Here is a 27,908-nt window from a genome sequence, read left to right as displayed (position 1 = left end):
AGTACATATTCAACGTATGACGTCACCATTGTATAGCGAAATTGTAACCTAGTGTTGGATCCAAACTACTTGGTAGGAGTATACAGAATAATGACAATAATGATGATTCGCAATATTTGAGAACGTACTAAGGATGTATGACGTCATTACTCAGATTACGGAATGCACCCTTGGATGGTGCAACGTCGAATTTATTTTGTGCAAAATGAGGGCACATTTTACACGCATGTTACGGTCTTAAAAGCAAATCGTGCTTATAGTGTAACTCGCCGGGTAAGTTCGCGTAAAAGTGTTCTATTGTAAATATAATGTACGAGCGCACAGTGAATGGGGAGAAAATCAATTCAGTCCAAAATATTCACGCCCAAAACACTCTGTATCAGTGGCGGACCGTGACCCCGAGGAGACAAAGCATTAGGGGGGGGCAAAGCATTGTTCACGAACAATGCAGTGCCCCCCCCCAATGCTTTGTCTCCTCCGGGTCACGGTCCGCTACTGCTCTGTATGTTTCTTTTTTCCAACTACTTAGGTTTTTCTTTTGGGGTGGGGGTTGTAGTCCGTTCTAGAAACAGACATCTTTCTCATCACAAAATAAACGAGATTTAAGACGTATAATAACCTGGTAAAAAACTGCAGCATATTTTTCATTTAGAGCAAATCACAGGCGATCGTGTGCGTGTTCATGCAGTGGATCCTATGATCCTATGCGTGCATCCCGTGCGTTGGTGTACAAACAAATGGTTCCCATAGAGATTTCAATAATATACATCTCTATGATGGTACCAAACAACACAGAGGCAGTGCGCGCACACACTGGACAGATTTTCAATCAGCTAGGGAGCGAGTTACACTATAGCAGGAGTTTACAGTTAAAGACCTTAACAAACGTCATACACCAACCCGAAGAAATTGTGGCAGTGGTCGTAGACAAGAAGTTCATCTTACCTTAACATGGTATACTTTTGTGACGTCATTAATGGACGTATATTTTTGGTTTGTTTTCGGATAAATGTGATCCCAACCCCTGTGCCAACGGAGGGACCTGTGAGGACGGAGCTTGTTCATGTGAACCTGGGTTTTCAGGCATTCTCTGTCAAGATGAGCGTTTGTATTTTGTTTGTTTGTTTGCTCCTTTATCAATGCATTCCCTTTCTCACAGTACAATAACGTTAAGAATGCAGGGAATCTTTAATACATTTTCTAAAGTACATAATAATATCTCATGACTTTCAGGCCTAAAAACGGAAAAATTTTCCAGCTGTAAATGGGGACATTGTCAAAACTGAATTAAAATAAGGAAGCCCTGAGTTACAATTGGTTGATTAAAGGTTATGATAAAAATAATTTAAAAATCATGATGAAGAACGAGTTGCCTGTTGAATCAAGCTAACATAACTTGTCGCTTCGTTCACCGACTAGCATTGATGGTGAAAGATTTCCCAGTCTTTGGAATTTGAAACTTTCGCAAGAGACCTCTTACTCCTCTCAGGGTGTGTTTATGCTTCCATTGCGAGGACAGAATCAGCGATTTCAATCGTCGATTCAAAACGCCGATCGTAAACGTGGTTCTGGGAGTGCTGTTTATGCTTCACTTTTCAGAGCAAATCATGATCTCCAGCTGGCTTTGCATTGTAAAGTGAGGTCAAATTGGGCGCGCCTTTTTTCGAAAGTTTTTTTTTTCCCGATTGTTGTTATTACGTACAGATAACATGGAGCAATACGACTGTATTTGCCCGCGGATTTTCATCTCACCGGAAGCATGTACCAAATGACGTCATTTAAACACGTTTACGATCGTGGTTCTGTTTATGCTTCCCCAGAAAGCCTGATTCTGGTCAAACGACGTTTACAAACGCACCTTTTTGTGAGTTTACGATCGTTGTTTTGAAACAGCGTTTAAATGAAAATAAGCATGGACGCAACCGTGTTTTGGACTAATCACGTTTGGAAACGCTGATTCTGGCCTGAAAAGTGGAAGCATAAACACGGTCTCAGTTGAGTCAAGTTTATTTTATTTTCATATCTCACAAAATATTAAATACAATGTAACTTTCATCAAGAAATGATAAATCATTAATGATAAAATAATACAATACATCGCAATAATTCAATACAATAAAGACAATAGTTATAGTTACATGTAACATTCGAACGTTCCAGATTAGATATAAGATGAGGATATGAGGGGTAAACTATCAAAAAGGAGAGCTTGTAATTTATATTTTGTCTTTTATTCTCTTTCCATTACCCCCCCCCCCCCCCTCTAAGGGCCACGGCATTTGCAATGAACCTGTAGGATACAATTCATATTGTTCTAAGTATGAAGTATCACTAGATTTTTAAATTTGTAAGATTCAAGTTCAACCCCTAGGGAAAGAACGGCTAGATATAGACCCTGCAGCAGGCCCTGCAGTAAATTTATTTGTCAATCAGAGCCCCTTAAAAATATCTTTAGTCTAATCCGGCTTGGGGCCCGTTGCAGAAAGAGTTGCAATCGATCGCAACTCTAAAAATCATGCGCAACTTGATTTTCAACCAATCAACAGCGCGCATTTTGGACTTGCGATTGATTTTGTGACTTGCGTTTAAACGCAACTCTTTCTGCAACGGGCCCCTGATCAGCATCTGACAACTACGCAATAATTACCTTGAATATCAATGTGTTTTCCAAGATTCATGAGTTATAAACTGGATACATAACGACCCACTCCAAAATGTTTAACAGTGTGTTTTCTAACACTCCTTTCACAGGCCAGAAATGAACTATTCCATAGAAATAAGAATATTCTATGTAACAAGATCCTTCCTTAAATTTCCAGCAAAGTAAGATATACATGTACATGAGATAAAATTCAATCAAAATAACTGGTAAATAATAACTGTAAACATACGGTCAAATGCTAATGTGCAGCTTCCTAAAAAGTCAACAAACCGCGACGACTTCGTATTGTATTGTGCGTGAGATAATGTCACTGCCCAGCGATTGCGCCTTGCCTAATACATTTCTGCATGTGAATATTCATGACGTCATATTCTAATGCATCAAAATATGCTAGTGAATATAAAGTTAAAGGAGATGTTTGTCAAATGTGTGACCTTCCTTTCAAGAATTCTTGTAAATTTATTGATTTTGTTTGAGAGTTATTGAATATAAGGGTCAAACTATACATTTATGACTAAATATATATATATATAGTGTTCCATACATGTAAAAGCAGTAGAGTACCGAAGTGATGACGTCACAAAAACCTTTTATTTTGCATTTTAGCGATTTTTGATACCATAATTTGGTAGCGCATGATGAACCAATGATGAACTACCAAAGTTTGTGAGAATCGGTCTGTGGGGGCTTGAGATTTGACATCATGAAAACAATTAGCCCCATTGAAGTCAATGACTTATATTATTGGCCAGGTTCTTAACTTTTAGAACCAAGCAAATAGGATTTTGACTTTAATGGGGCTAATTATGTATTCATGGGGTCATATATTGGGGCTCCCATGGACCAATTCTAACCATATTTAAGTTGTGGTGATTTTTTTATCATGCTCTACCAAAATATGTCATTAAAAGCGCTGAAATGCAAAAAAGGGAAAATTGATTGCGTCACACTTCAGTAATAGCTTTGATCCAACTGAGGCATGGCTTGTCACTGTTCAAAACTCATCTATATCCGACAAAGGAAATTTAATTGGTGGTGTGGAAAATCTGTTTATCTGACGGTCAATCGGATCGGGGTCGCCCTAGCCACTAACCCGTCTCTGTGGTCTAGTGGTTAAGGCACCGGCGTTTAAAGCTTGACACCCGCGTTCGATTCCAGGCGGAGACATTTTTTTCGGCATCACCAATATTTTTTTCCAAGGGGCATATTTAACTAAACGTTATTTTGGTCTTTCTGTTCAACAGACTGTAACCCAATAATCAGCCCTTGTCTTAACGGAGGAACATGTATGCCCGCAGAACTTACTTGTTCATGCACTGATGATTTTGAAGGACAATTCTGTGGTTCAGGTAAGAAAGGAGAAATAGATGTTTAATATTACCCGAATCAGACATCTGAGCAAGGAATTTACAAAACCGTATTACCCTAGTAGTATCCCGTAATTAGTAACCATCTGGAATAAAATTATTGGAAATGGTTTTTTGACTGATTTGAGTAGGTATGGGTGTCAACATTTACCAAAAAAAAGTTAGGAGGAATACGGGTTGGGGAAAGTCCTTTTTTTCAAGGTCAAAGGTCAATGACCTTTTCATATATACTGTATAATGGTATCTCTGAGATGGAAAGGCGCAGGTTGGTGATAATGGTGTCAAAATGCACTAATTCTTACCACAACATCAAATAAAATGAAATTAGTTACCAAGAATGCACATTATACGAAAATTTTCAAGGTCAAAGCCTTTCAAAGGTCATTGACCTTTTTTACATTATATACCATATACGATATAATGGTATCTCTGAGATGGAAAGGCGCAGGTTGATGATCTTGGTGTCAAAATGCACGGATTCTTACAAGAAGATCAAATAAAATCAAATCAAGTACATAAAATGCTCATTTACCAATGAAATTCAAGGTCAAAACCTTTCAAAGGTCAATGACCTTTTTTACATTATATTCCATATACGGTATAATGGTATCTCTGAGATGAAAAGGCGCAGGTTAGTGATCTTGGTGTCAAAAAGCAGAGTTTCTTACAGGAAGATCAAATAAAATGAAATTAAGTACCCAGAATGCATATTAATCCATAAAGTTCATGGTCAAAGGTCAATGACCTTTTTACATAGGTTATATATCGTATAATGGTATCTCTGAGATAAAACGCTGCATGTTGGTGATTTTGGTGTCAAAAAGCAATTTTTGCAAGATAAAAAGGCTCAAAATAATATTAAAGAATTATCCTTCACCTTTGATATCCAATATCAAAGGTCAAAAGTTAATAAATATTGATATATCCATTTAGTATTCCCCAAAAAAGAAATTAATCCATTATATTCACATTTTTTGTGAATAATAGAAAGAAAGATGGCTATTTGTAATGAAAACTAGGATGTTTAATAATTTCACTTTGAAATAAGGATAACTAATGGCCATGAAAAATATATTTAGGGGTTAGAGGTCAATGAACTATGTCAAAAACTGCTGGAAATTTAAGTAAATATGTCTATAACTTGATTGTGGCATGTAGGTATATAGTGATTTTGATGGGAAAAAGACTCACCTGCGTGGAAAATGAACAGAAATTTAATGGTTGATTCCTGGACCAATGATGATGTCAAAATACAAGTTCGAGGTGGAATTGAAATCAAATAGCACTCTTTAATATATACTGTAGTAATGCATTGCCAAAAGTGTAAAAAAGAATCATGTATGAAATAATTCTAAATGGTTAAGTTGTCTAAAGTAGCATTTAGATATGCATTTTATAAATCTAAATCAAGGTACTAATTTCTCTGTAGCAATATTCACTAACCTCAAATGCTACAATCAATACTATATACTATAACTTAATCTGTAAATGGAAAAGATAGGCATCATCCAAGAGCATTTTCATATAGCCAGGAACAATGATGAAGAATATAAATAAGGCAATCATTAGAGCGGCAGGTTTTGTCATAGCATGGAGCTATTACAATAGCTCTATGGTCATAGTAAATGAAGTTAAGTGTCTCAACTTCAGCAAAGAGTAATCAAACTCTTGGAAACCTTCTGACATTTTCAGGACTTTGATCTGGCCCATTCAATGAAAGCCTAATGTTCTGTCAAGGGATAACATACCAGGATCTATATTATTACTGATATGTTGCACAGCTTGATCCTCAAGAACTAGAAGTGGTGCTGTAGGAGTGTTGTCAATGGATGTGTACTTGTAAGCTATTATCTCCTTTTGAATTTCATTACTATGCATGATAACAATCAGTTGTTCGGGACCAAATACATGATCCTTGTACAAACTGATACCTAGTAGAAATAGCATCATGGGTGACCTACGGCAGCTAGAGAGCAGGTATGAAGTTATGTCATGCAGCATTAACATCTCAAGAGATTCTGGCAGCTCGCAATGAGAGGTAATTAATAATAATACAGGAATTCATCTTTGTTAAAGTTGAGATACATGCCATTTACTATGACAAAAGCTGCAGCTCAAATGATGGCCTTCATTTCATCGTCATCCCTTTGCTGTTTGGAAATGCTCTAAGATGATGCAAGCTGTGACATGAGATTTAGACCTATCCTATCCATTTTCAGAAGATTAAGCTAATGAGATGAATGGACTATCGCTGGAGAGAAAAAGACATGACAACCTTGATTTAGATAGGTTTCAAATTGTATAATCCATTTCATTTTTTTTTTCATTGCTTTGGAAATGCATCGCAGTATATGAAGAAGTGTTATTTGGTTATCACCTTTTAAAACAATTTCCACTGATATTTTGGAAAGAGTTATTGACCTCTGAACCTTAAATACATTCTCCATGACCTTACTTCAGACTGAAATTATGAAGCCTCCATATTTTCATTACAAATTAGCCATCTTTATATTTACATTATCACAAATATGAACACATAGGATAAATGTTTTGTTATTTTTTTATTTCATACAGATTATACACACACACACATATATATGTATGTATGTATGTATGTATGTATGTATATATATATATATATATATATATATATATATATATATATATATATATATATATATATATGTATGTATGTATTATTTCATCTGAATTTGGAATTCTAGGGTGAAACAATATTCTGTATACTGATTTTGTTGTTGTTTAATCTACTGGTACAAATCTTTCCATTTTGGCACCAAGATTACGAACCTGTGATGTTTTATCTCAGAGATACCATTATCATTATCTTATGTTAAAAAGGTCATTGACCTTTGGCCTTATATTTTAAGGGTGAATGTGTATTCTAGGTACTTAATTTTTATTTCATTTGGTCTTCTGGTCAGAATTTGTGCATTTTGACACCATGATTACCAACCTGTGCCTTTTCATCCCAGAGATACCATTATACAGTATGGTATATATAATGTAAAAAGGTCATTGACCTTTTAAAACCTTTGACCTTAAATTTCATTGGTGAATGTCAATTCTAAGTACTTGAATTTTTTCTATTTTATCTTCTTGTAAGAATCTGTACACTTTGACACCATGATCGCCAGCCTGTACCTTATAATCTCAGAGATACCATTATGCAATATGGTATATAATGTAAAAAGGGTCATTGACCTTTGAAAGGCTTTGACCTTGAATTTTATCGGTGAATGTGCATTCTGGGTACTTAATTTTATTTTATTTGATATTCTGGTAAGAATTTGTGCATTTTGACACCATTATCACTACCTGCACCTTTCCATCTCAGAGATACCACTATACAGTATATATGAAAAGGTCATTGACCTTTGACCTTGAAAAAAAGCACTTTCCCCAACCCGTATTCCTCCTAACTTTTTTTTGGTAAATGTTGACACCCATACCTACTCAAATCAGTCAAAAAACCATTTCCAATAATTTTATTCCAGATTGGCTACTTTGGGGTCTAATTTAGGGATACTATAGGTTTCATGAATATCGGGAAGGGACGGGTATATTTTTTTGCAATTTTCTCGGCCTTTCTGCGCGTAATGACTTTACAGGCAGAGATATTGCATCTGCCATCTAAATACAGTGATTTTTTTTGCCAATGTCAAATGTCCATAATTCATGTAATTTTGTTACCCGCTCAATCAATTTATTATAATGTTCATATGTAATTTGAGATGGCTATCCACTATGTCCATTTTAATGTGCGAGGGAGCGAGGTGAGCCAGCAAACTTTCAGAGATGGGAGATTGCTTTGTGTTCCGGCTATTACTTTATTATTTTGTAAGAAAATAAAAACGGTCTTGAAATATAATACATATCAAATCTTATATCATTGTAAGCTAGGGTATAGAACGAACTTTTTAAAGTAGCTCTTGAGTATATTTTAAATACATACAAATCTAATTCAAGATGAAACTATGGGGTCAATATTTCAGAAGCTAAATGACAGTTGGGAAATATGCAAATCATCATTGTACTTGTATCATATTGAAACGAGCAAATAACATCCTTCATTTTATTCAAATAATTGTATTAATATCTTTGGGTCAGTGTTAGGAGAGTATTGAGACATCAATGAATTGCAAACCGATTCGGGTCAGATCAGTTCTTAAAGCAAATGGCAGCCTAGAACAAAATGCAATTTGACTAGTTTTTAATAGGAACTCGTCAGAACGAACATAATTGTAGATTAACTCAGATGATATTCGGTTGTCAATGGAGCAGACGTAGAGGTTTAAGGGCGTATCATTATGGTAATTCATATCCGTCCGCCATGAACAGAATCGTGGTTAGCTACGCAGAATGTGAATCTTAGAATACCTTGTTCCCACTGTCGTGTGCCCCTTTACGAACACCATGACTGACCTTTTCTAACTGATCGCAATTTCCTTAATCTTCCCAGATTTTCCAAGGATCAATGTTATTGCTACGACTGATCAGATTACGATGTAATACGATTACTCAAAGAATAAGACTAGTTTCTTTTTTAATTGTGACGCAAATCGTAGCAGTTGGAACTAAGCAATCTGTCGCGATCCTATTTTCAAAGAAACTTGCAATTGCATTTGATGAGAACACCCTAACCTATAAAATCATCTCGACCAAAGCTCGGAATAGAAGCAAGACTACTAAAATCGAAATTGAAAACTCTTTCGATCCTCCCGATAGAAATAAATGCAAACTGAATTCGAAGTCGTAATGACGTCATCATCAGTTGCGGCTTGAATCCGAACACAGGTAGATTTCTGATTTTAGTATTTCTAGCATTTTGCCGAATGTGTAATAAAATTATTTTTACTAGGAACTTGTAAATTTAATTAGTCAGGGTTATAATTGAGCAACGTATAGAGTAGAGCCACTTCTTTATATGTAGCTGTTAGAGGAATTAAAGCCTACTCTTTCCTCTCCAAGTAGGTTCTAGGTGGTAAGAGTGGCAGAACTATATATCACAACCGCCTTTTTGCATCAATGGGGGCTCCAAAATGGTGAATTTTCCAATAAATAAGCAATAATGAAAAGGGGGTGGTGTGATTTCCACAGCCCTCTGATGTGGATAGGCTTTTATCTGCGAACATGTCTTTATATGTTGCTGTTAAAGCAAAGCCTATTATTTTTCTCTCCAAGTGATTTCAAGGGTGAAAAACGGCAGAAACATAATCAGAAATGACTTTCTGCCTCAATGGGGTCTCCAAAGTAGTGATTTCTTCAGTAAATAGGCATAATGCAAAAGGGATGGGTGAGTTCGAGAGCCACCTGGAGGGGGTAGGCTTTTATTTTCATGCACTTCTTTATATGTGACTGGTAAAGCAAAACCTATTCTTTCCTAAGTGGTTTCAAGGCATTAAAAGTGACAGAACTATATATCAGAAACGCCTTTTTGCCTCAATTGGGGCTCCAAAATGGTGAATTTCAAGGGGGGGGGATTTCGACAGTCCCCTGAAAGAAGTAGGCTCTTAGTTGCCTGCTCTTCTTTATATGAGGCTGATAAAGAAAAACATATTCTTTCCTCCCTGATAAATAGGCAATAATGCAAAATGGATGGGGTGATTTAAACAGCCTCCCGGAGTGAGTAGGCTTTTATTTGCCTGCACTTCTTTATATGTGGATGATAAAGCAAAACCTTTTTTTCCTCCCTTAGTGGTTTCAAGGCAGTAAAAGTGACAGAACTATATATCAGAAACGCATTTTTGCCTAAATGGGGGCTTCAAAACGGTGATTTTTTTCAATAATTATGCTATAAAGGAAAGGGGTGATTTCAACAGCTTCCCGGAGGGGGTAGGCTTTTTTCTGTTCCAGCACTTGTTTATATGTAGCTGATAGAGCAAAGCCTACGCTTTTCTCTGCAAGTCATTGCAAGAAAATGAAATTGGCTCTACATTATAGTAGAAACGCACTTTTGCCTCAATGGGCGATTCAAAGTGGTGAAATTTACAATAAATAGACAATATACATGATATAGAGGGGGAGGAGTTGACTTAGACAGCCCCTGAGAGGGATAGGTTTCGATGTGCCAGCGCTTCTTAATAATATGTAGCTGATAGAGCAAAGCCTACGCTTTTCTCTCTAAGTAATTGCAAGAAAATAAAATTGGCTGTATGATATAGAAACGCCCTTATGCCTCAATGGGTGATCCAAAATGGTGAAGTTTTCCATAAATAGGCAATATACATTGTATAAAGGAGGGGGTGACTTATACCACGGTCACACTTGCTCTACGGCGGCCGTAAGGCGAGTCGAAAACAGCCTTTTTATTTATTTTACTAAAGCCACCTAAATGTAGCTGGTACAAATAAATGTTAAAACGGCTGTTTTCGACTTGCCGTACGGCCGCCGTAGAACAAATGTGACCAAGGTATTAGACAGCCCCTGTGAGGGCTAGGGTTCGATGTGTTAGTGCTTATTTGTGTAGCTGGTAGAACGAACTCTACTCTCTCAAAGCAATAAAATACTATAAAGCATAAACGCTTTTTTGCCTTAATCGTAGGTCAAAAATGGTGAATTTACAAATAAATTGGCAATAAGCAAAAGGGGGAAGGTGTGACTTCCCCAGCGCCCCCCCCCCCCCCCGAGAGGTGTTGGCTTCGATGTACGTGCCACTTCTTTTGATGTATCTGGTAGAAAAAAGCTTACTCTTTTCCTATCCAAGTGATTTCAAAGTAATTAAAGTGGCTGTACTGTATAGCAGAAATGCCTTTTGCCTCAATGGGTGCTTCAAAAAAAAATGGTGATTTTCCAATAAATAGGCAATATACGACAACATGATATAGCCAAGGGGGGGGCTTCGACACCCCCACCCCATGAGAGTGTTAGGCCTTGATGTGCCAACATTTTGTTTTATGTAGCTGATAGAGAAAAGCCTACTCTTACTATCCAAGTGGAAGAGCGGAGATAATTGCATTTAATGTTTAACTATACACTGTAGGGGAAGGCGGGTAAGTTGAGCATAGGGGCAAGTTGAGCCACCAGCCCCAGGCCAATAATGAATGAGTCAGACATTGTGGTGGTGTCATGTATTGATGAACCATAGCATAACCCTAACCCCACCACATTGTTTCCAACTCTGAAACAAAAAGTAGTTTTTTAGAGGGGAAAATATGAATTTCAGCCAAAAAAGTAAAAAAGATGTGAAATAGATAAGTGCTTTATAAACACACACGTCTTTAAATATAATAAAGACATGATAACAACATTTTTAGTCCAGGTATGGATCTTCATTCTTGTCATAGTCTTTTATATGATGGATGCATAATAAATGTGTGGATACAAAATTATCGCACTAAGTTGGGACTGGGGTAAGTTGAGCCAAACAGCATGGGGCAAGTTGAGCCATGGTAATTCCTATGGTAATGTATCTTAAAAAACAAACAAACCATAAAAATCGATTGAAATGCTGAAAGGAGCAAATTTACATGACTGCTCTTTTCCTTTTACAGATGTTAGTATTTATAGAGAATTAGCAAGTGAAAAGTCTTTAAACAAAAATTGACATATTGGTTATTCCCCCATACAATTTATACATAGTTTTTTGTGGCTCAACTTACCCCAGAAGGTGGCTCAAACTTACCCCATATATGGGCAAGTTGAGCCATTTGACATCGTTTTTTTCAAAGGATGACTTTCAGTGTGGGGATAGAAAGTTATATATAGGTGGAAAATATTTCAGAAGAATTATATTTCAAGGCAAGGTACTTATTTCGACAAGATTATTAATCATTTCAATTCTAACATGCGAAAAGCAAAAACTGTCACAACTTACCCCGCCTTCCCCTACATATTACACATGTTATACGTATTAGTCTATGGAAATGCATACAAAAAGCGACATTTCTGAAATTGAAGTATTCAAGTTTGACACCTTATAGATTTGCTAAGAAGCATGATACAGAGTTGGAGTTTCATCCACATGATAATAGTATATCAATAAAGTTTTCTGGAACATTTCAAGGTAATTGATTCATTTTCTTAGAATTATGTAAATTCATGTATTTGCAAAATTTTCAATTTTGGGGAAAAATGACGAAAATACAGGTTTCTGCTTAAAATATCAGCCAAATGATCTACTTATCCCCTATAAATGGTACCAAATTGTAGGATATTGATTTGTCTTTCATATGACACTCATTTTGTGGCAATGAAATGTTTATGTCAAAATGTATGTACGAAAATTCAAATGTTCTGAAAATTTGGCGGCCATTGTGAAAAAAGCGCCCTCACGGGTTAATTTTCAGGATACAGCCTGGTTACTTCATTATATTCATATTCAGCGTAAAAAATGGTCTAGAAGCACTATATGAAAATTTCTCATTTTCCGTGTGGCACCTTGCTCAATTATAACCCGGACTAAATGCAAAATGCTATTTGTTCAAAGAGTCACGACGTAGTTGATCATATAGTTAATGCTGCGCTTTACAGACATGACACGAACGTCATACACCAACCCAAAGAAATTGTGGCAGTGGTCGTAGACAAGAAGTTCATCTTACCTTAACATGGTATACTTTTGTGACGTCATTAAAAGACGTATATTTTTTGTTTGTTTTCAGTTAAATGTGATCCCAACCCCTGTGCCAACGGAGGGACCTGTGAGGACGGTGCTTGTTCATGTGAACCTGGGTTTTCAGGCATTCTCTGTCAAGATGAGCGTTTGTATTTTGTTTGTTTGTTTGCTCCTTTATCAATGCACTCCCTTTCTCACAGTACAATAACCTTAAGAATGCAGGGAATCTTTAAGGAAACAATAATTCTTTTAATTGAAATACATTTTTCAAAGTACATAATAATATCTCATGACTTTCAGGCCTAAAAACGGCATATTTTCCAGCTGTAAATGGGGACATTGTCAAAACTGAATTAAAATAAGGAAGCCCTGAGTTACAATTGGTTGATTAAAGAATATGATAAAAATAATTTAAAAAATTATGATGAAGAACGAGTTGCCTGTTGAATCAAGCTAACATAACTTGTCGCTTCGTTCACCGACTAGCATTGATGGTGAAAGATTTCCCAGTCTTTGGAATTTGAAACTTTCGCAAGCGACCTCCTACTCCTCTCAGTTGAGTCAAGTTTATTTTGCTTTCATATCTCACAAAATATTAAATACTTTCAACAAGAAATGATAAATCATTAATGATGAAATAATACAATACATCGCAATAATTCAATACAATAAAGACAATAGTTATATACATGTAACTTTCGAACGTTCCAGATTAGATATAAGATGGGGATATGAAGGGTAAACTAATTTATAGCTTGTCTTTTATTCTCTTTCCATTACCCCCCCCCCCCCCCCCCCCTCTAAGGGCCATGGCATTTGCAATGAACATGTAGGATACAATTCATATTGTTCTAAGTATGAAGTATCACTAGATTTTTAAATTTGCAAGATTCAAGTTCAACCCCTAGGGAAAGAACGGCTAGATATAGACCCTGCAGCGGGCCCTGCAGTGAATTTATATGTCAATCAGAGCCCCTTAAAAATATCTTTAGTCTAATCCGGCTTGGGGCCCGTTGCAGAAAGAGTTGCGTTTAAACGCAAGCCAAAAAATCAATCGCAAGTCCCAAGTGCGCGCTGTTGATTGGTTGAAAATCAAGTTGCGCATGATTTTTAGAGTTGCAATCGATTGCAATTCTTTCTACAACAGGCCCCTGATCAGCATCTGACAACTACGCAATAATTACCTTGAATATCAATGTGTGTTCCAAGATTCATGAGTTATAAACTGGATACATAACGACACACTCCAAAATGTTAAACAGTGTGTTTTCTAACACTCCTTTCGCAGGCTAGAAATGAACTAGTCCATAGAAATAAGAATATTCTATGTAACAAGATCCTTCCTTAAATTTCCAGCAAAGTAAGATACACATGAGATAAAATTCAATCAACATAACTGGTGAATAATAACTGTAACCACACGGTCAAAATGCTAATGTGCAGCTTCCTAAAAAGTCAACAAACCGCGACGACTTCGTATTGTATTGTGCGTGGGATAATGTCACTGCTCAGCGATGGCGCCTTACGTAATACATTTCTGCATGTGAATATTCATGACGTCATATTCTAATGCATCAAAATATGCTAGTGAATATAAAGTTAAATAGACATTATTGTGTAGTATATTATGTGAATATATATATTCATACATATATTGTATAGTGATATATGTTTTAAAATTGATAAAGGGAAGGACTATTTTTCTCCTCGGTGGGCTGATACCGGACCCACGTGACCCCAAAAGTAATTAGGTTTCGCTGTCTGTGATTAAATTTTGCCACACCCGAATTGGTCGTATGGGGGTAAAAATAGAAAAATCAAGCAGAAAAGGTAAGAAATTAGTTTGGTCACTTTAATCTTCTGTCATATTGTGGGGATCGCTTTTCTACAATAAAATTATTTTATCATAACCAACATAAGTTCCTTAATATTTTGTTTATGGTATTGACAAAATAGTCACCGAATATTGTCGAAACCCTGTAAAACAAACGTTCATATTAGTAAATGACGTGTAATTAAATTAGAATCAATGCTTGTGTTTGAATGATGTATTTCTCTCTCATTTCATAATTTAAAGAAGATATGGATTTTGATACGTGTCGAAACCGAATCCGCCATTTAGTTATGAACATTTTTTAATGTATTATTCCCCTCTCCATTTCTCCTTTCATTCTTTAATCGGTGTTGAAGAATCATAGGGGCAGCACCCTGTCTCCTGCAGCGATACTCCGACTATATAAATGAAAACGGATGCAAACAAATGAACCCTGCATATCATTTGCAACTTGATATTTCATCATTGAAAATCGCGAATTCGGGATTTGCGTTATGATTTGTTTTTAAGTTGGGTATAAACCCCACCCCTTCTGCAACGGGTCCCAGGTATGATTAACCTTGACCATGTTTATAAGTCTAGTTCTTAACTCTTGTCTCTTCATATCTTAGTGACATCTGTTGAGTGTGACAGCGGTTCGATGACTGTCACCATTGATAAACGTCTTATCTCTGGTGATGCTGCTGAAGTTCATTTCACAAACAAATCCTGTTTTGGAGTCGAATCCAGCTCAAATCCTAATGAGATAACTCTGACTACAGACTATATTGAATGTGGCACCATCACCGAGGTATGACTCGTAAAGAATTATATAGTACAACATTTTATAGGGGGTAGTCTCGGCCGAATATGATACGGAATAAACAGATGAATGATTATTGAAGTCGCTGAAAATTTCGTCGAAATCTGATAAGGAATAACGAAAGTTTTGACATATTAGCTGATGATTTTGTCTATCTCTACTTATTATAATCTGTTAATATCATACATCATTATTTGTTCTGATTGTGAACATTGGCCAGTTAAATATTAGATTCATATATAAACCTCGTTACGTGAAATTAAAAGATTTATTCATTTTTTTGGGGGGGGTTAAAGGTTAATCTTTATGATTAATAAATCTAGTCTTTAGTAATATTAGAATTAACTCCGTAGTTTGAGGATACGACCCAAAGTATTTTGTTTGACCATTGGAACTATTGTGTAGACAGCAAAAATCATATCTCTTGGGCGAATATAAGATGAAAAATGTTACTTTGTAAGTAACAGCAGCCATTTTAGACTTCATTTTTAGAAGTCGTCTTCGATTTTTGACATTCTGACCTTTTATCTTGTCGTTATGTAATATTTGACCCTTTAAACAATGTTTACCAAAATGATATTCCCTAGGCGTAGAATGTAGAACGAAATGTCGTTTTTTAGTATGAAAAAGAATCCATTTTTGAGGGCCATGATCTTGATTTTTTTTTGACATACATGACAAATGGCTGTCCCCGTACCTTCCAAATGTTCTACTAAACCCTTAAAACCACAGAATAGAAACAAAACTAAAGACACTTAGTTTGTGATTTTGATACTTTGACAGCCATTTTGGACTCCGTATTGGATTGTGGAAAGTGCTCATGGAGGATTTACGAGGACTTTTATTAATGATAATAATAATAAGAATAATAATAAATAATAATAATGATAATATATTATTTATATTGCGCACATATCCACCCTGTTAGGTGCTCAAGGCGCTCCTATATTACCCGGCTCTGCTAGGCGTTCATAGCGCACACAGCTTTTTAAGGAATTACTTCCTACCGGTACCCATTTACCTCACCTGGGTTGAGTGCAGCACATTGTGGATCAGTTTCTTGCTGAAGGAAATTACGCCATGGCTGGGATTCGAACCCACGACCCTCTGTTTCAAAGTCCGAAGACTAATCCACTGGGCCACAACGCTCCACATTATTATGTTATTCTAAACATATTCCTGGCCTATCCTGAAAAAAATCAGCTTGTTGCCAGAAATGTCCTCGTTAAAGCTATTGTTCCTTGCCTACTTGTTGTGAATTAAGAATTCTAACATTTCTTCTTCTTCTACAGAAGACATGCAGGTAATAAAACTGTTGAACATCTTGTTTCCATTACAGGACAGAAACTCTACAGTGGTTTTCTCCAATGATATCACTTATGAAAAACCTGAAGCTGAAGGAGATACAGAAATCACTCGTGAATATCAAATGCAACTTCATGTGGAATGTTCTTTGGACAAATCAGAAACAGTTGATGGGTCCTTCAAACCACACCTTGGTAAGGTTGCCTTCAGCGACAAGAGCACTGGTACCTTCGATCTAACAATGAAAAGATTCGAGTCAGCGAGTTTTGCGAATGAAGACTCCAGCACCGTCTGGCTGGGTTATGAGCTCTTCTTCGGGGTAAATCTTAATTCTGTGCAAAGCGTTGGGATGTTCATTGATGAAGCCTGGGCTACAGCTTACCGCGATCCGGATAGTGAACCACGACACGATCTGATAAAGGACGGGTAAGTGAACTTTATATGGAACCCTCTTGAAATCGTATACCAAATCATGAATGGAGCAAGTTTTCTGAGTAAAATCTATAAATTAAATCATAGATATATTGAATATTACAGTCATATTTCATTCATCTTAGTATATCATAAGTAATTAAAATTCCAATTATTAATACCGTAAGAAAAGGAATTCCAGGCCAAATTTTGCCGTAATTGCCATTTGCATTATTACACTATATTACGCCTCATAAAAAGTGTTTCAGCGGTGAGAGACCGGTTTAGTGTCAGCAATAATCGTTTAAGTTTCCTGTTTTCGTATTTGATACATGAATTTGGTTTCATAAACAGCTTAATTAGCCTTCAATCTAGTATTCACTTGTCAATGCTGCATCATGTGCAATATTCTAGTTAATACCCTGTCATCGTAATTCGGAATATGCCTTAGTCATTAGTTTATTCATTTTAAAAAAAGGATACACAAGTCATATAGAACCCAATTGCTCAAATGTATATATGATTTTACATTATTTATGGTTTCCTTAATAAAAAAACTGAAATAATAAATTGATAAAAAATAACATAATGTAGGTTCCCATTCCCAAAAGGTACAGGGAGAAAGCGTTGCAACATGATGTTCAGGGAATTGTCAGAAGATGAACCACAAATTTAGACGTCAACAATGCAGGGCCCTGATTTTTGTCTCGCCTGCATAGATTGAAGAGCGAGACTATAGGCACCGCTTTTGCGACTGCGTTGGCGTTGTCAACATTGAAATCTTAACCAATTTAATTTTTTTATGTCATCATAACTTAAGAAGCACATGGACCTAGTTCTTGAAACTTAAACATAGGGGTTAACACGTATTATTGAACATCCTGTCTGAGTTTCGGGTCAGGTGACTATGGTCAAAGGGCATTTAGGGTCAACGAACTTTGACCATGTTGGGGGTATTTGTGCAATTGTCATCATAACTTTAAAATTTTATGGATCTAGTTTATGAAACGTAATCAGAGGATCAATTAATTATCCTTAAATTCTCTTTGAGAGTTTCAAGTCACAGCCTCAATGTCAAAGGTCGTTTGGGGTCAGCGAACTTTGATAATGTTGGGGGTATTTGTGGTATTGACATCATAACTTAAAAACTTTGTAGATCTAGTTCATGAAACCTTGACATAAGAGTCACCATGTATCTTTAAATATCATGTGAGCGTTTCAGGTAACATGAATAAGAACATAGGTCATTTCAGGTCAATGAACTTTGGGCATGTTGGGGGTATTTGTTGAATTGGCATCATACATGTAACTTAGAAAGTTTATGGATCTTCATGTACACATGTAGTTCGTGAAACATGGACACAAACCTAATCAAGTATTTTTGTACACGTAATGGGTCACATGCACTTTCAAGATGAAAATCTGACTGAGTAGTTAAAACTTAATGTATATAAGTAGAATCTATAATTTGTAATTACTCTTCGTTTTTTAAATTAGTTTTAACTTGTGTTTTAATTTACTTGATTTATTTGGGTTCAATATACATTTAAGAAAATTCACGTACTGCTAGCTTGTTTGATTGAGTAAATCTAACACAATTAGGCAAAGATGATTATTACTTATACAGTCATGTTGAATGTACTTATATTTGTAAATTAAAGCCTTATTTAAATAATGCATGAATATTCTTTAGAGCAAGTAAATGATTCTTTTTTAAATAACTGTCATATCTATTTGTGTTTGGAATTGTTTTGGATAAGGGCGTGCAAATTATTTGATTCATTTGTTGAATCAAAACAATAGCAGCAGTTAATAGTCATTTAGCAGAAATTTCAGATTTGTTTTTAGGCTTTTCGGAAAATGCTTATGTTATTCTTACTGTTTTATTTGTAAGAACGAAAGGATCGCGTATAAATATCAATTTCAGTACCAATACATGTACAGTTAAGTGACAATGCAAAAAGTCTAATATTTGGATAAAAAATGTCTAAGATGATAATTATGCCACTAAAAGTGGGACGTGGGGGAGTGGACTTTCGTGATTCAAAAATTCACGGAGGTCCACTCCCCATTTTTTTTTTCAAATATCTTAGAGATTGTTTTACTTAATTGAATTAAGTTATTGTAACTTAATCTTCTTGAGTAAATTGGATGCAAAGAAAATGAGTACATTTTACTTAAAAACTGCCAAACTCATAAATACTTGAAAAAAGGGCAATTTGTTGACACAATTTTATGAGTAACTTCAACTAATTCTTTCTTCAAAGGTCACGTTGTGTCAATGGTCATAGTATTTTATTATCATATGAGTGTTTTTTGTGATTAATATCCAATAGCTGTTTTCAAAGTCAGTACTGCTGTTATGTTAAATCATGTAATGCAGGCGAGACTGCCAGAGGCGTTTCATTTGTTTTTTTTTATTGGAGGTGCTGATCTAAAGTTTGATAAAAAGGCAATGGTTTTAATAGAACATTAGTTTTGTCCGAGAAATTTGACAAGCAAAAAAAAACCGTTTCACTACAAAATGAACGTCACTCTTGTCCCGGAAAAACATTAATAGAAATAAAAGGGTTTATACAAAGTGTAGGACTTACGGGACACATTTCTCCATTTTGTCACACCAACAAGAATTCCAGGGGGTGCTGCATATGGAGAATGATATACGCTAAATATGAATTTCTTGAGTGCAATTCAGCACCCCCACAGGGCCCTGGGAACGATTTTTTGAGTGGAGGTGTTGAAAAAACAAAAATAAATTAAAAGGTTTTCACTACAAAATGGAAGTAATTTTAGTTCCGAGAAAGTTGAAAAGCAAAAAAAAAAAAAAAAAAAAAGAAGAAGAAGGAAAAGGGTTTCACTACGAAATGAAGGTCATATGGAAGTTATATTTTTCTATTTTTTCACACCTTCCGGAATTCCAGGAGGTGCTGCCTATGGAAAATGATGCATACAGCACCCCCACGGAAAATCTTGGGGGTGCATCACCCCAAGCACCCCCGCTTCCAAGGGCCATGCAACAATGTTGACGTAATAATAATAGAGCTAGTAGGTTTGTTCACGGATATCGGAAATATAAGTAATTTGATTGATTTTAAACTGAATTGATGCCTGGGTGGTAATTACTTATTGATTTTTATTTAGTTTTAAAAAGCGAATATCTAAATAGATAAACCTATACTAAATGCCAAAAAATAAGAAAAATTTGTTAGACAAAGGACAATGAAAATCTAGTAATCGTCTTAAAAATAGAAATACTTTTGTCAAGTATGTTGAGTCGAAATAAATTGTTCACAAAAAAATTGAAAATTATCCATTTTAAACTGTACAGTTTGATAATTTTAATTATGTAATCTAATATTAATGAATATTTTTTTTGAGGGGTCCACGATTTACAAGCACAGCTTCACAGTGGACCTCTCCATTTCCAGCATGTTATTTTCAGCCACAAATATTCCATAATAATTATATATATATATATATATATATATATATATAATGGAATGTTAAATAGGTGGATGACAACTTTTCCAAATGTTACATCCACTTTGTATAAAGCTTCAACATTTTAAGTCCATGTAAATGGTAAATGCAACATTTGTTGTTCATCAACCTTTCAAAATTTGATAACATTTAGAGTGTATATATACATATATATATATATATATATATACACCTGGTGAAAAAGATATTTTTCTCATTTTTTCATCATTTTTTGTCCCTCAACGAGTTGTATTGGCAATTATATTAGAAGAATTATCCATATACTTTATGCCCAAGGTGTATTTCATATAAAATGCTCAGATATTTTTAACATGGTTTATAATATCTATATTTCTGAAAAATAAATGGGTCAAAAGTTTACATACTGTACACTTCACTGTTGAAGTGATAAAATGCGTTTAAAAAGAGGTGCCATGGCTTTCAAGTGGACTTGGTAATGACTTGAGGAATGTGATAATGCTATAATGTCAATTGAATAATGACTGCAGAATTATGCATACCTCTTCCTTGGACATTTGAAGCATGATTCACATTCCATCTTTGTCAAGCAAAGCTAGAATATGACCGATGAATAGGTTTTTTACTTTTGAGTAGACTATTGGCAAAAAAATGTTGCCCCGAAGTTCCTGCAGTGATTCAGTGTTGGTATCTATAAATGCTACCACCAATACCATGTTGATCAGCACTGCAACATTAGCACCATGGAGAAGTCAAAGAATTATACCGAAGACCGTAGGAAACGTGTTGTTGATTTACACAAGTCTGGTTCCTCTTTAGGAGTCATATCAAAGACTCTAATCATGCCTTGTGCTTCACTGCAAACCATAATATGCAAGCATAACACTCTCGGCACAGTGCAGACTCTACCAAGATCAGGGAGAAAGCGAAAACTCAACCAGACAGCAGTACACAGGCTTGCCCGTACAGTTCAGCTTAACCCATGGATGACAAAAAAGAGATTTGCCAGGATCTTGAGGTTTCAGGAAGCAAGGTATTCCTCTCTACCATAAAGCGAGTCCTCCATGATCATGGACTGAGAGGCTGCAGGGCGGGGAAGAAGCCTTAACTCCAGGACCAACACCGTACAGCCAAACTGAAGTATGCTAATGAACACCTGGGCAGTGGCGGTGGCAGCATCGTGTTGTGGGGATGCTTTGCAGCAAGTGGTACTGGCTCACTCCTGAAGATTGATGGCACCATGAAGAAAGAGGACTACCTGAAAATTCCTCAGCTAAACTTGAAAAGGTCTGCTAAGAACCTCAATCTTAGCCAAAATTGGGTTCCAACATGACAATTGACCCGAAACACTAGAGTTCAGACCTGAACCCTATTGAGAACCTATGGACAGAACTCAAAAAGCATGTTCGGTCAAGGGAACCAAGGAATGTGACTCAAGTCAATGTCATCTGCCAAGAGGAGTGGTAAAAAATCCCATTGGAGGTCTGCAAGAAGCTAGTGTCGAATTGTCACGTCTACTGAGAGATGTGAAGACGAATGGAGGCAGTGCTACCAAGTATTAGGGCTGATGTATGTAAACTTTTGACCCTCCAATAAACTGGAAATATATCTATTATGAACCATATAAATGTCTCCAAGTGTTTTTTATTGAAGTATATGCCAGATATATTTAGAAAAGACCACACTTGTCTGCATCCATGAAATCATATGTTGGCAGGAATGAGTGAAAGTGTAAAAATTTGAGGTTCACTGTTTGTCTACTAGGTGTATGTAAACTTTTGGCCCCAACTGTATATATACATAATATTACATTTCAATTTGTTATAACTGTATTTATGATGGGTTTTGTTAACTGTTTTGTTGGAAATGAGAAAAAATAAAACTGAAACTGAATTATTATTCAATTGATCATTAATTATATATACATATACATATATATATATATTATATATATATATATATATATATATATATATATATATATATATATATATTATTTTACTAACTTTTCACCATCAAGTCCATGATATAGAACTAATTAAATGGGCAATTTTATGATACATGTAAATCACAAGATAAGTAACTTCCTAAGAAGATAATTTTCCAACATAGCCACTTGAAATATGCGGTATTAAATTCAACACCAAACATAGGGAATAGAAATGCGGTGTTAATCAACACTAAATATATTCACTGGAAGTATGTGTTGGTAAATCAACGCCGCTCTGTTTATGAGAAGAGCTGATAAATTAGATATTGCATAATTTAAGGAATAAAAGACAAAAGTAATAGTGAGTGAAGGACATTATCGACTGTATCATTTACATGTCACTGACTTGTGCATAATATCTGTCTTGTTAAAATAAGCGAGATTTTCAAAATGTAAGTTGCTTATTTTACATCCGAATTTGATGACATTTTCAGCATCATGCTGTTTCGATTTTTAGCGCTATGCTAAAGTATTTGCACGTATTTTGGTGAATTAATCATCCAGAGTGCCGTATGGGCATTGCGCATAATATGAAACTATCAAAATATTTTCATAATGTATTGACTTTTAATACAGTGTAAATGTATTTGTCATTTTAGGGAGCTTTGACACATATCTATGATAAGGTAATCATATGATAATATGAACATGTCGCACATACATGTATGTGTCAAGTAAAATCCTACAAGCAAAGGTCACATCAACCGATATAAGGCCATGCATTAAAGCAGACCATAATGTTATTTCTCTCAAAATGACAACATCAAATATTTCAAAAGGAAGAGGATGTTGGAAAATGAATACAGAGGTGTTAAAGGAAAATGTTATCAAGAGAAAATGAAATTATTAATCACTAATATTTTAGAAAGTACAAATTTATCTCCTATCCAGATATGGGAAAACATAAAGATTGATGCACGTGAATTCACACAGAGGTATTGTAGAAGCAAGGCTTGCAAAAGAAAGATACGAAGACTATTTTAGAAAAAAAAGAAATTGATGTTGACATTGATCTCGGTGAACAGAAAGAATACATATGTATAAAAAAGAATTGGAATATATGAAAGAGAGTGTAAAGATGATGCTATTAGAGCAAGAGTCGGGTGGTTAGAAAAAAGGGGAAAAGTGCGCAAGTTATTTCTTAGGTGTAAAGAAATGTAATTCAGAAAGAAAAAAATATCACCCAGTTGCTATCTGTAAGCAAAGGTAAATATACGAAGTATACTAAATAAACAGAAATATTACAGGAAACAGTAAATAATTATATCAATTACATCAAATAATTATATCAATCAGTATAGGTTCCAAAGCTGAGTGATGAGGGGAGAAATAAATGTGAAGGGTTGTTTACAAGTGCCGAATGCAAACGTGCTGCCTTTTCTATAAATAAAAACAAATCACCTGGTTTGGATGGTATTCCCATAGAGTTTTATCAAACCTTTTCGAACGACATCAAAGCTATTTTTATTATTGAGCGCTCTTAATTAATGCTTCACACATTCCGAAATATCTGAAAGTCAGAAAGCTGGCCTTATTACAATGATTTATAAGAAATGAGATCATAAAGAACTTTCAAAAAAACTGGAGGCTAATCTCGCTTTAAAATTGCGATTATAAAATTATGCTCATAGTTTTGGCCGCACGATTGCAAACGCTTATCGGACAAACTGGTTGAACATCACCTGTCTGCTTCCAATATGATGTCATTGAATTTATGAAAAGGAAACACCCGTATGGTGCTTTAGTGATGTCAGACTTTTCTTAGGCTTTTGATGTAATATAGATCAATTTTGTGTCTTCATAGCTGGAAAAATGAATTTTGGAAACAATTTTCAGACATGGATGAAAATATTGTAAACAGATATTTGAAGCTCAGTATTAGGTAATGGCTGGATATCAGTCTTGTTCAATTCAAAGGGGAATCAGACAAGGTTGCCCAATTTCAGCATTACTTTTTGTCCTCGCAGCAGAATTTATGTCTAATAAAATAATAAATACATAAAAGGTTAACCTGTTTTGAAACCAGAAAATAATTGTGAGGTCAAAGTACTACAATAATGACGAAGAAACCTTGTTCTTTGTGTTGGATAAAAGATCACTAGGATTGATGAATTAAGAATTTAAGTTATTTGGAAATGTAACAGGTCCAAAACGTAATATAACTACTAAAAACAGTGAAAATGTGGGTGGGAAAAAGTGACTCAAAATGGTCACTCAATGATGTTGTTCTATTATGGACAGATGTTCCTACGAAATACTTATAGGGTTTTACACCTCACCTGATATAGAAAAAGCACGTAAATTGAACTGGTAAAATAAAGTAAAGAAAAAACGAAGATTATTGGATAATTGGGGAAAAGAAAGCTTACAATATATGGAAGAGTAACCATTGTCAAAACTTTAGGTTTATGTCAGTTAGTTCACATTCTCATGGTTGATATTATTCCTGAGAAAATCTTAAAAAGACTGAATTCTTCAATATATACTTTTATTTGGCAAACCAAGATTGAAAAAGTTAAACGAACTATTATGACCAAGAAACTGGACAACAGAGAGATCAACATGATTATCTACATACACCGTTAAAAAAACCCTGATTTTACAGAAAAATAAAAGAAGATTTTGTAGAAAGCAATACCAGAATCATTCTTTAAATTCATGAAACAGGAATTTTTCTGCAATTTAACAGAACAGGTCTGTTAGAAAAAGGGGAAAAGAGTGTTTTATTTAAGGAAATTTGTAAGATTACACACACCAAATACCAATTTCCTGTAAGATTACGCAATCTGGTAAGATTACAGGTGTTCTCGAGACTCTGCTGCAGGAACTTCTTTTAGTTTAAGGATAAATTTTCTAACAGTGTACCCCAAAATTAAGCTTTTGACTAAGATGGCTGGTGCGCACTCTTGCGTCAAGTAAAGGAATGTGGTGCAAATTTAGCTTTTATTTGCTTAATAAGAAGTATAAATATTTCAATAAAATACATTATAACAAAAGTGAGTATATTTAAGAATAGTGGAAGGATCACTGAGAAGTTACAAGGAACTTATAAGTTAGTGATCCTGAAATTAACACAAAACAACACAATAAAAAATGCAATCAGGAAATACAGAACAACAAACATAACAAAAGTATACAATTGTATCTATAGTAAATTGTAAATGAACTACAATACGCAACTTTGTGGCACAATAAAAAATGTTACCTTTCGTAACATCACCCTATTTTTTGAAGGATGGTATAAATCTGGGATAGTATTTTTGAAAGATATTCCCAGGAATGGAAATTTCCTATCTACAATGGAAATTTATTCCCTTCTTAAATCGCAGAAGAGTAAGCAAGTATTGATATTTGACTACACTTTACTACATCAGGTTATCCCTAAAACTTTGATAATTCAACACCTTGTACCAATCGCAATAATAAACCTCCATTGGAAATTCCCAAATTATATGTAGGAGCAAAACAATCATATTAAATATATTCATGATATTTCAAGTGTGGCATATGTGTGGCAGTGTATTAATACTGTTTAAAAAAATACCCGACATTGTATGGAATGCGAGTAAACTTAGAAAGGGATATTTTGATAACTTTATGGAAAACAAGAAGGGAATACGTACCTGACAAATCAAGTAATGAGAGCATGCAATGCAAGCTGAAAATATTGATACGGAGACAATAAAACGGACATTTTACAGAGCACGTTTTGAAAATCAATTTGTAAATAAACTAAAATAATGAAAGCCCGATGTCGGAGCTAAAATATGCTTTGTATCTTGACTTCAAAACTTTACATTTAAAGCTCCTTATCAGCCTATTGAGGAAGAATCTCATCAAACATGCGATGACATGAGAGATTTTTCAATTATATTTTCCAAATCTTCCCTTCACCTTATAGTATTCACTCGTCTTTCTCCATTCTTTTCTCCACCAAGGGGTCCGGGTCACTCGGGCTCCCACTTGGATCCGCCTATGTAAATTTGATAAGGCAAAAAAGGGTTTCGCTGCAAAATGAAGGTCGTTTTCGTGCCAAAAAAATTGACAAACCAAAAAAGAATAGGGCCTCAGCACAAGATGCTGGTCATTTGTTTATACGTTTTTCCTACATGATTGTGACACACCTACCAGAATTCCAGAGGGTACTTCGAATGGGAAATAATGCACGCAGCAGCCCCTGGGAAAATCTTTGGGGTGCTTCAGCACCCCCGCTTCCCAGGGCCATGAGTTTAATCACAATTAATGTACTCAAATAATTGAGTGATTATGACAAGATTAATAAGGGACGTAGGATCCATTATTTCGATACAAGACATGGTTATGTTCATTTTGTGTTTGCGACAATCGTTTATATTTTGATACAATCGCATTGTTCTGAATTTTTGTCATATAGATGCCCGGTTGACGAAACAGCTTTAGTTTACTTTCTTGAACCGCATCAAGAAGGCTTTAGCGTGGACTCTTTCCGTTTCGTCGGAGACCATGAAGAGGTATAATGCAACAATTTTACACATATTTGATATTTTTCCAAATAAAATAAATTGGAACAGTTTTTTCCCTGAAAATCCAGTAAAAAATTCGAAATCTAGCATTTCGAGGAAGCTTGAAAACCAGTACTATAAATTGGATCTATTTTTTTTTAATCTCTAATTTGATTTTATCCATTGATCACATCCCATTGGACAGGTGTACTTTCACTCTGTGGTGAAGGTATGTGGTGCCAATAAGAGCGACGAGTTGCGATCGACAATCCAAGCTACCTGTGATTCTATAAATGGGTCTCATCCGTCTACCGGAGCACCTCCTCAAGATCGCAAACGACGATCTTCAGACTACCTTTCCACTCAGACGATCAGCAGTGGACCTTTCCGTGTCCGTAATCCAACCAGCGATATGGCCACTGATGGTATGTTTGATATTAACACCCTTCTTCAATCATGTGTTTCATCTTACGTTATCTTAACAATCCAAAACAGAAGTGAAAACGGAAAAAATTTAATTGATTTTCTAAATATGATTATGTGCGTGATATGAAAGTGATTAGGAATCAATCGTTCCTTTCTCTTATTCACTGGATATCTTTTCGTGCAATCCATATTCAAATTTATGCATTATTTTATACCCCCTTTTTTTTAGATGTGTCTTCCTCCAATCCGTTTGCGATGCTCACTCTTGGTATGATCGCTGCAGTGGTTGCCATGGTTATTCTGATGGGCGTGGCCAAACTGGTCGGTCGATCAACCAACTACAACTATCAGCGTGTTTCGACCGAAACCATTGAAGGGATTTAGAGAGGCGAGAGCCCGGGGGTGGGCACTCAGTATATAATGCATAGTGGGTATGTGCCGCGGAGGGAACCCCCATTTTTACACTCAAATTTCCGTTCCAAGGCATAGCATTTTTGTCTTGTTGAGAAAAAGAACAAAGAAAGCCGCTCCAAGGCATAGCATTTTCTTCTTATCGAGAAAAAAAGAAGAGAGAAATCCGCTCCAAAGCTTCGCAT

At 35.4% G+C, this 27,908-nt stretch overlaps 1 protein-coding gene across 3 annotated transcripts; it reads left to right on the top strand.

The window, feature by feature from the left end:
* On the top strand, positions 1-27,708 carry LOC121431342 (CUB and zona pellucida-like domain-containing protein 1). Of its 3 annotated transcripts, none has more exons than XM_041628879.1 (8): positions 1-273; positions 3,907-4,011; positions 12,651-12,749; positions 15,050-15,228; positions 16,580-16,971; positions 26,799-26,895; positions 27,092-27,311; positions 27,542-27,708. In XM_041628879.1, the coding sequence occupies exons 2-8, from the start codon at positions 3,951-3,953 to the stop codon at positions 27,694-27,696; spliced, it is 1,203 nt and encodes a 400-aa protein (XP_041484813.1). In that variant the 5' UTR covers positions 1-273; positions 3,907-3,950; the 3' UTR covers positions 27,697-27,708. The 3 variants fall into 3 exon arrangements, with proteins under 3 accessions (XP_041484813.1, XP_041484814.1, XP_041484812.1); XM_041628880.1 differs by lacking the exon at positions 1-273 and adding an exon at positions 786-954; XM_041628878.1 differs by lacking the exon at positions 1-273 and adding an exon at positions 786-1,104.
* Positions 27,709-27,908: the final 200 nt, after the last annotated feature.

The sequence above is a fragment of the Lytechinus variegatus genome, chromosome 17 (assembly GCF_018143015.1).
Source record: "Lytechinus variegatus isolate NC3 chromosome 17, Lvar_3.0, whole genome shotgun sequence".
Taxonomy (NCBI): domain Eukaryota; kingdom Metazoa; phylum Echinodermata; class Echinoidea; order Temnopleuroida; family Toxopneustidae; genus Lytechinus; species Lytechinus variegatus.
The sequence above is the reverse complement of the archived record's forward strand: the minus strand, read 5'-3'. Positions and strand labels throughout refer to the sequence as shown.